The sequence below is a fragment of the Silene latifolia genome, chromosome 1 (genome assembly GCF_048544455.1).
Source record: "Silene latifolia isolate original U9 population chromosome 1, ASM4854445v1, whole genome shotgun sequence".
NCBI classification, from domain to species: domain Eukaryota; kingdom Viridiplantae; phylum Streptophyta; class Magnoliopsida; order Caryophyllales; family Caryophyllaceae; genus Silene; species Silene latifolia.
The window spans coordinates 130,207,608-130,217,137 of NC_133526.1; the positions used below are offsets into that span (position 1 = coordinate 130,207,608).

Below are 9,530 nucleotides of genomic sequence, written 5' to 3' on the forward strand. Positions count from 1 at the left end.
ATACATGGAGTAGATAGCGACCATACCGGTGAATCGTATCTAATATTTTTCTATCGATATAATAAATGTTTTTCGGTTGTAAATAATATTTGAAGCATGCACATGGTGATAAAACTTCAAAGATATTTCTATGGGAGGGTTGATGGAGAGGTCTGGAAATAATTTGGAGATGCTATACTGAGGTATTGAGTTTACAACCTTATAAGGCGTCATTGAAGATTTTTCCATACGGAATTTATTATATACGGATGGTTTCAACTTTTAATATTTTAAAAACTCACTTTATTATATTGCGGAGTAAAACACATGTATATATAATGAGTCGTCTTTGTCATTACTCCGTTGTCAAGTTTCTCAAAATTAGTACGGAGTAGCTACCAAATTGTCACTTGCAGGATTCGATTTAAAAAAATAAACCAAAGTTGTCAAAGAAATAAGGTATTAACTAACTAATTTCTATGTATTTTAAGACTATATATTTTTAAATGGATCAATAACTAATTGCTCGAACAAATATTAACAATACGATAAAAATATCAAAACTAAAATAGATAAACCCGTGAATTTCACGGGTTACACACCTAGTTAAATAATCAAACACCTTTGCTGCACATTCGGTCAGACTATAGAAATTTGGGAATAGTACCCAACAAAGTGACAAAATTATAACTGGAAAACTAGTGGATTCAAGAACACAGGTATAGAATGGTCATACATCGGCTATGGCCTATGTGTAATAATGGTCATCGAAAGTGATCGGTGGTTAGGGTGGCCTGACAAGGTAGTCACAGAAAGGAGACGCCGAGGTCGGCCGGAGCACGGGTCGTCAGAGTAAGGTTGGACGGAGGGGTTGTGATGAAGGGAAGAGGTGAAGAAAAGAGAGTAGAGAAAATCAATTGAGTGGGAGATAAAAAAAATGATAAGGGTATAATTGTAAAAGGCGTATGTGAAGTATGTGAAAAAGCACGACCCTTTATATATACTCAAAGAAGAAGAAGAACAATCTTCTTCTATTGAAAAAGAAGCTAATATCTCAAAAAAAAATTGGCAACCCAAGAGTAGTCGTCCTGGTAGGCGGCCCTAGAGTAACATGTACTCGGGCCGGGCTCTCCAAGTCAGACCCGGGCCAGGCCAGGGGGAAGGGGCGGGTTTGACCGGGCTGGGATATGCTTGACCCGGGCCAGGACCCGAGGCAGGCCAATGGCGGGCCTTACCATTTTATTTTTTTATTTTTTATTTTTGCTAAAATGGTAGGCGAAGCCCGGGCCGAGCTGGAATTTCAGGACCCGGGCCACGCCAGGGTTAACGACGGGCTAAGGCCGGGCCGTGCCGGGTCAGGCCAAGTTGCATAAAATAACGGATCAAGGCAGGCCGGGTCAGTCCGTGCTGATGGCCAGCTCCCGTAGGCCTACACCATTAGTGAAGCATAATTGCTGGGTCCTTGGAATCGTGACAAGAAGCACAAAAGAAGAATTACAAAATAAAAATAAACGGAAATTTCCATGGTACCCTTAATTTTGTCAGATTTCTCATGATACCCCTAGTTTTAAGAATCCGCCCATGATATCCTTGAGGTTTCATTTTTGTGCCGGTGATACCCCTTAATGTAACGGCCATTAATGAAACGTTAACTTTTAATGACGTGACAATAATTATTAAATTAAAAATTAATAAAAAATATATGAAATAAAAATAAAAGTTTGGCATTTTCCATGATACCCTGTACTTTATACATTCTTCCCCAGGTGAGATGTAAAAACTTTTCCATGATACCCTTCTAGGTTCCTTATTTAAGCAATGTAATAGCTTGATAAGGAAGCCATTTGCTATCATTCTATGTGTCATCTCGATTTACTCTCACTCAACATCAACATGTACATAATTAATGCTACTTTTTATATTAAAATATAAGAGCTTGAACAAGATCTTCGTCTTTGCCTTCATGTCATCATTAACTTAATTCCTACAGCTATGTTGGACAATTGTTTAGCTTCTTACACTAAGTTAACATAGCCAAGTTAGGATTCATTTTCTATATATATAATCTCTTCTTAAATTCATAAGCTTGTTAACTTTTGAGTGGTGAGTTGTAATGACATAATATGATGCTTCTTTTGTTATAACTTAGGGATATCTGGGGGAAAATGTATAAAGTACAGGGGTACCATGAGAAATGCTCAAACTTTTATTTTTGTTTCATATTTTTTATTAATTTTTAATTTAATAATTATTGTCACGTCATCAAAAGTTAACGTTCCATTAACGCCCTTTACATTAAGGGGTACCACGGGCATAAAAATAGAGCCTTAAGAGTACCATGGGTGGATTCTTAAAAGCAGGGATAAGAAATCTGACAAAATTAAGGAATACCATTGGAAATTACTAGATTTGGATTAAGCCAATTTGCAAGCCTACACACATTTAAGGTGCAGTTCGTCGGCTACCTAACCAATGAGGCCTACCATTTTCATTTTTGAGATAACTTCATGAGGTGGCCACTAAAAAATCGTCTAAATATCTTCCTCACTCCCTTTAGATGTCAGCTTAGAGCTGGGTGTCTAATTTGATACAAATACGTAAAATCCGACTCATGATTCACTCTTAGAATGACCACATTTTACATTTTACATTTCACGTCAATACTACTATATAGAATTCGGTAATCCAAGGTGAGCAATCAGCCATACCTAAATATTCTTTTGGATATTCAATAGAAAAATAATAATTTGTGGTTAGGCTAAAAAAATATACTGAAAATAGCACACCCTGAAATGTAACAAGTCAACCATTTCCCAGAAACTGGCCATTGTTAACACCATAAGTCACCATAGACATTTAATCAGCAGTACAAATCACAAGAGACGGGGGATTCAAACCACATAGAAACAATCTTTACTTCAATACTGATTACCACACTTAAACTTGACTAGCCTAATGCATAAACACAATAACTAGGTATAATTACAAAGACCAACGTGAATTCAAGAGAATACCTACAGTTCGGCAGATACTCCGCCAGTACCAGTATGGACATTCCAGAACACAACCCTAGCATCATCCGATTTACCAGTATCAAGGGCGATAGCACCAAAAATTGCGCGGAAAGCACCACAAAGTATGGCAGGGGAGGTAACATTAGTTTTATGAGAGACTCTGACCACTTTGTGCAACCCCAAACTCATTCCATCTACACTGCAAGAAGACTCCACGTTCGATATCTCTGCTATTTTACGGTTGAGAACTTTTGAAGATATATCAATATTGCTTTCAATATATTTGAGAGATATAGATGTTTCAATAATGCTTGTACCCAAAATGCTCAATGCACGGTTGTTCTCTTCCGAAAATGAAGCGTGGGTCATGGCACGTCGGAGGAGGTCAATGTGTTGGAAACTATACCTGAATTTGAGACGAAAAGCAAAATAAAAATACTTATTAACTATCTTGGAACCGCTACTTTTTGAAGCAAATTTTAAGAAGACATTGAACTTCAGATTAAACAATAGCATATACTCCTTTGCAGAATTGAGAGAGTTGTTCATCATTTAGACTTGCCACCAATACGAGGTAAAAAAAGTAACATGAAATATCAATGAAATACCACCAAAAAAATTGTTTGATTGTTGCTAGAAGAGAATTACAAATTACTCACAGAGGGGGTGATTAAATTAAGAGCTACAAGATACAAGGCCTAGTAATAATAAGTGAAACCAATTTCTTTATTATAGAGATATCAACGCTTTCAAATGGTGAAGGTGAGCTCCTACCTAGCTCTGAAATTGATCTTCTCAAAATACAAACTTTCATGGCACAACACCACGAGTCTATGTTTTAATTTTAAGGAACGCAAAGGTTGATCTTCTCCTCAAAATATCCACACACATGAAGTTCAGTCCAGAAATATGGAAACCACGGAGTACTACTTCTGGGAGCAACTTTTATGACAGCATTGGGATAAAACATAACATGAAGATGTGAATATAACATGAAGATGTCAGTAAAAAACTTCCAGACAAAAAATGTTTGACTGATCAATTGTTGCCAGAAATGAATTATACTTACTGAGTGGGTGACTAGTATTAGAGGAACAAGATAAGCCTACTATCTGTAAGTCCATCTCATTTCCTCTTTTGTATAGGCAGAACACATTCAAATGGTGAAGGTGAGCTGTTACCAAGAGTTGTATAGAGGCCAACAGGTTAGCCACTACAGCGTACGTCTCAATCACATTGTAGAAGAGAACAGTGTGGTGAGAAGTTCATACTTCTGACAGTTTGTGTTCTGGTTTAAGGTAACAACAGTTTTAACTTCAATGTAGAACTATTTTTTTCTTCGATACCATCAAGAAGAATTACAAAGAAAACTCTCCCGAAGACTTGTGTATAGACTTAAAAAATGAGCCCTATGTTACTCAAACCGCCTTTATTAGTATACGACACAGGTGCATGTTCAAGTGTCGTACAGGGCTATATTATGAGAAATTGTCATGTTTTTGTCTCAAAATGGAGTGTCCAGGTATCATAACCATGCCTAAGTGTGGAGTGGCGGCTGTGTCGCACATGAGTATGCGAAAGATTGAAAAATAGGAGTAACATACAATAAGATTATAGTAAAAAGGTAAACTACAAAACCTTATGGCATCAATCTAAGTTTGATCTTCCCCTCGAAAGATTTACGCACATGAAGTTCAGTCCACAAATAAGGAAACCTAGGAAGTGCTAATATTTGGTTTGTTGTTTTAGCTTGTTGTGAGCACTTCTACAACCATACAAGTCCGGCAATAATTGAGACAGAGAAGTCAACGCTAGAGCCTTGCCTACTCTAACTTCATTCCAAAATCCTCCAACCAAACATTGAAATGGATCAAATCCGTTCTAATGGAGCAACCTAAGCAACTTGGCTACGGTTACCTGGAACTCAAGTGAGACAACACTCAATCATCCGATCCTACCACCACATCTCCTGCCATGACAAATGATCCTTTTAACTACGGAGTACATCTTAAGATGTCACAATACCACTTTAGGAGAGCCACACAATCCAGCAGTGGCTTTGAAAACATTGCCTCATACTCCTTCCTATTCACTCATTTCTTCCCTCTTTTATTTTGTACAAGAAATAAGGAAATGAATTAGGACCATAAAAAACACGCAACCACACATGTAATTGAATTTGGACCACACTAAACACACAACCCCACATGCAAAAAAGGAAAGAGGGAAGAAAATCTGACTTACCCAAAAAGGAAAGAGGGAAGAAATGAGTGAATAGAAGAGAGTACATCCTTTCTAAACAACATTGCAGCTAAGCACATTCTCCATTTGCCATATTTCAGAATCGGGTTATTAAAAAATAAAATAAAAACAAAAACTTGCATTGAAAATTATTCTGTATTCTGTAACACCTAAGACAATACTCGACACCACATCTAATGAAGAATTGGTCTAGTCAGTACTAGTACTGGTCCAACACGGCATGACCGAAATTGACCCAACTCAAAAAGTAGAAGCAAGGGCAAAATCATCCCATCCAAGACAACTAAACCCAAAACCACCCCAAAATCACTGATGTGAAGCAAAAATGTGAGTGCTTCATAATGACACGAAATCAGGCAAACGACCCTACACACAACCATTAAAGCAAAACGATTGAATGACCCGATCAAAGCAAACCCAAAATAGCCTCATTTTGTGATGTACAAAACAGCTAACTAGGTTGGAAGCCACACCATATTAACTGTAATATTTGTAGGAGTCCAGTAACCGTAATGCGAAGAAGAAACAAGAACATGTAATCAAGAAACTAAATAGGTGTAGAGAGAGAGAGAGAGAGATATAAAGTACTTAATCTGCTTCTGAAGCGTTTCGAGTGCAGTAGGAAAGGGTGAATAACTTGTGATCATCTGCTTCATGGCTTCATCTTCATCATCACCCGCTTTAATCTTCAAACAAGATCATAGTAAACAATTGAATTAAAGGGCTTTTAAGCAGAATACTTGACAAATAAAGATGACAAAATTGAAGAAAATATACCTGTAATGGTGCAAATATGGCGATAGTTAACAGGAATATGGACAACCAAACTGTACTGCGACACTCCATTTTCATCATCACAGTTGAGTGCTCACTACCACAGACTTCACAAACTCTCTGCGATCAAAACCTAGGGAGTTTTACTCTTTTTTTTTTTGTGCGGGTTGATGAGAGATACTTTAATTAGCACAAACCGGCAAATAGGCAATTGGGTCGGATCAAATTGGGTGGTCGATTTGGGCTATCTAAGAATTGGGGTTAGATTGGGTCGGGTCGTGTTATTTTGGGTTCGGGTTATTTTTGGATTTATTAATTTCAAGGATAATGCTTTGTGTGTAACAATAAGCACTCGCGTCGGGTCATTTTTGGTTACGGGTCAACCTTAGATCTCATTTCATGTGAGGGTCTGGCACGAGTCGGGTTATTCAAGCCAAATAAATTTTATCAGGTCCATTTTTAATTAGGGTTTAACGTTTTACACCTAGACTCAGCAAAGGAGTCAATTAGGTGGGGTGCAGGTCAATTATTATGGGTCGTGTTATTCAAAGAATTTGTGTACAATGGGATGGGTCGAATTGAGGTTTCGAGTTCAGGAACATGTTAAGGTGTGTTATTATCAAGTTATCTATGAATAATGATCAGTATGCGACAAATAAACAATCATGCCAGTCAATTATGATTGTGGGTCAATTGCGAGTCCTCTGTTCGGGTGCGAATTTAGATACTGCAAACCATCAGATGCTGGCCTAGCCTGTGCCACCATTGCGATCTGGTTCCTGAGATCCTGATTGTCCTTCCTTAAGCTTTCAATGGCCCGGTGAAGGGTATTCATTCCTTCTAGCACCACTCGCATTGGATCTGGTGGCGAGGCTCCTGATTTCTTGGGAATTCCTCCTGATGCTGCCTCCTGTATCTGGGCCCTAGCAAGGACTTCGCTTCTGCTGGGACTGTTTTCCCTGCTAGATTTCGTCACACTGGGTGTTGTTGATGCTTTAGGCACCTGCGGCGGCTTGAAAGGTGCTGGCGTGGCTTTGGGAGACACGCTGAAGGAGACCATCTGGCTGCCTGATGGTGACTGGTCCCGTGGATTCTGAAAGAGGCCTTCCACTAGAAGGTTGAAGGGGTGCTCCCTGGGTGCTGGACGGATTCGAACTGGCTCCAGACATGGCGATAAATAAAATTGCGCTTGCGAAATTAGGTTATAGAGAATGATCACTATGCCCCACGGTGGGCGCCAAATTGTTTTGGTAAAAATTTACCGGTTAGTTGTTTAGATTGGTGAGTCAAAGTGATCGTCTATAACTATGAGCGAATCAAGGAATCACGGCGCAAAACAAAGTAAAAGACAATGAAAGAAAGATCGACGCAAAGAGTTTTTGGTGACGCGGAAAACCCGGTGTGGGAACAACCGTAGGGGGAGTCGGAATCCCACCAAGTATGCACTATAATTCTTTAGGAGTTATTTTAATGGAAGTACAAGATAAAGGCTAGGAAATAAGGTTCTTTAGGAATGCTTCCTGCTGGATCCTCTGTCGGAGTTTAAGCTGGAGCCTCTGTCGGAGTTTAAGCTGGAGCCTCTGTCGGAGTTTCTGCTGGAACTGCTGCTGGAACCTGAGTGTATTTTATGGATACAAGAATGTCGTTGTTGCGTAGATATTGATCAATGAGGATGAGAGAGATTATCAAGTGTGAGATGACGATGTCAAGGTGTGAGGTGTGGATATGTGTTTTGTTGTACGTTGTCATGCCCCCCTTTTCCTTGCGGTTATTGCTCTTTTTATAGTGTATAAACCCTAGATGTCCTCTTATCTTGCAGCCCATTATTGCTCTTGTAACTCCCCCTAATTTACTCCAACCTCCCCTATTTTTCAGCAGTTGTTACACTCAAATAGGGGTTTGTTGGTTGACTCCTTTTATTACTCATTTAATTCCTCCACTTAATGCACTAAATGCTCAACTAAATGCCCTCTTCAATGCTAGCCTTTATTTGACCAAATCCTTTATTAACCCATATTATTCTCTCCAATATATCCCTATTTTTATGCTAGCCGTTATTGACTAATTCCCCAACTTTCTCCTCCTTTTAATGCTAATCTTTATTCCTCTAATATTGCTGCTTCCTCTAGAGTGTCGTTTCCTCAGGCTCCTCCATGGTCAGGCTCCTCCATAGTCAGGCTCCTCCGGAATCAGGCTCCTCTAGAGTCGAGCTCCTCTAGAGTCGAGTCTGTCTAGAATCAGGCTCCTCCGGAATCAGGCTCCTTTAGAGTCGAGTCACTCTAGAATCAGGCTCCTCTGGAATCAGGCTCCTCTAGACTCGAGTCATTCTAGAATTAGGCTCCTCTAGAATCAGGATCCTCCGGAATGAGGCTATTCCATAATCAAGCTCGCTCTTCCAGAATCAGGCTCCTCTAGAATTTGTTTCCCGACTTTTAGGTCCAGTCGCCCAAAAATAGGAAGTAGGTGAGTTGACCCTTAACCTCTTTGATTGCGCTTGTTTTAATATCCCACTTGCATCTTCCCTTAAACCATCATATGACTCAGATTCGTCCACGGTATTGATCCTCCCAAGCCTTGATTGCCCACTCACTGCTTGCCACGTGTACCGATATGAAAATGTGAATTTTGCCCATAACAATTGTCCCTAATTTTCCTCCTCAGCCTCAAGATGAGGAGGGAAATTAGTCTTTCAGGTTCTGGATGTGGTCGTCATTTTCTTAGAACAAATAGCTGCCTACTGGATACACCGCGATTAGTTCTGAACCCTCTCTCCGTACCCAGACTTGTTCTCGAGATTTTTACTCCAGGCCCCAGGTAGTCTAATCTGCTCGCTCTTGCTGGACCATAGTATATTGCTCTGGCAGACTGATTTCTAGGTCTCTTTGTTTGTGTTGGTTTGGAAGTAAGGCTATGTAAGTGCCTAGGCGGAGTGCTGCTGGTAGATTCTCAGTGGAGTGAGGTTGACAGGTAGGCAAAGCTGCCTCCTACAGGATCTTCTTCCAGGCTCTCTACGATTCTCCTACTCCGAAAGTAGCAGCAAGTAGATGCTTTATAGATATCGACCTATGGATTCCAGCCGGTAGACGCTGATGGACGCTAAGTCCTGCTCATGAAAGCCTATGGATGTTGGCCGAGCCAGTAGATGCTGAAGGATGCTGATGGACGTTGGGTCCAGCGGATGGAACTGGTGGATGCAGGGTCCCGTTGGGACCAGCCTCCTCCTGACTTTACCATTCTGCCTCTGAATGTCAAGGGTGATTCTGGCAGTGAGAACCTCGAGCAGAACTTGCTCCTGCAGTTAGTATGCAGTTGGTACCTGAAAAATGTCAGTGATGCAACATAGGTGTATGCGACGATATACTAATGCATGATCCACTCTATATGGTGGCTAGACACGTTGTGACCTTTATATGCTTTGAATGCAATGTCTATCAATGTGTCGTGAGAATGATCACGTTTGAGCGTGTGTTATAATGTCGCGAGTTTTCTATCGTTTGTTTT

At 40.1% G+C, this 9,530-nt stretch overlaps 1 protein-coding gene across 1 annotated transcript; it reads right to left on the reverse strand.

Annotated features, from left to right (window-relative positions):
- Positions 1 to 2,767: 2,767 nt before the first annotated feature.
- Positions 2,768 to 6,252, reverse strand: LOC141609250 (protein NUCLEAR FUSION DEFECTIVE 2). The gene is made up of 3 exons (XM_074428383.1): positions 6,033 to 6,252; positions 5,844 to 5,941; positions 2,768 to 3,399 (listed from the first exon to the last, which is right to left on the reverse strand). Exons 1-3 carry the CDS (start codon positions 6,108 to 6,110, stop codon positions 2,994 to 2,996), a joined length of 582 nt encoding a protein of 193 aa, XP_074284484.1. The 5' UTR covers positions 6,111 to 6,252; the 3' UTR covers positions 2,768 to 2,993.
- Positions 6,253 to 9,530: the final 3,278 nt, after the last annotated feature.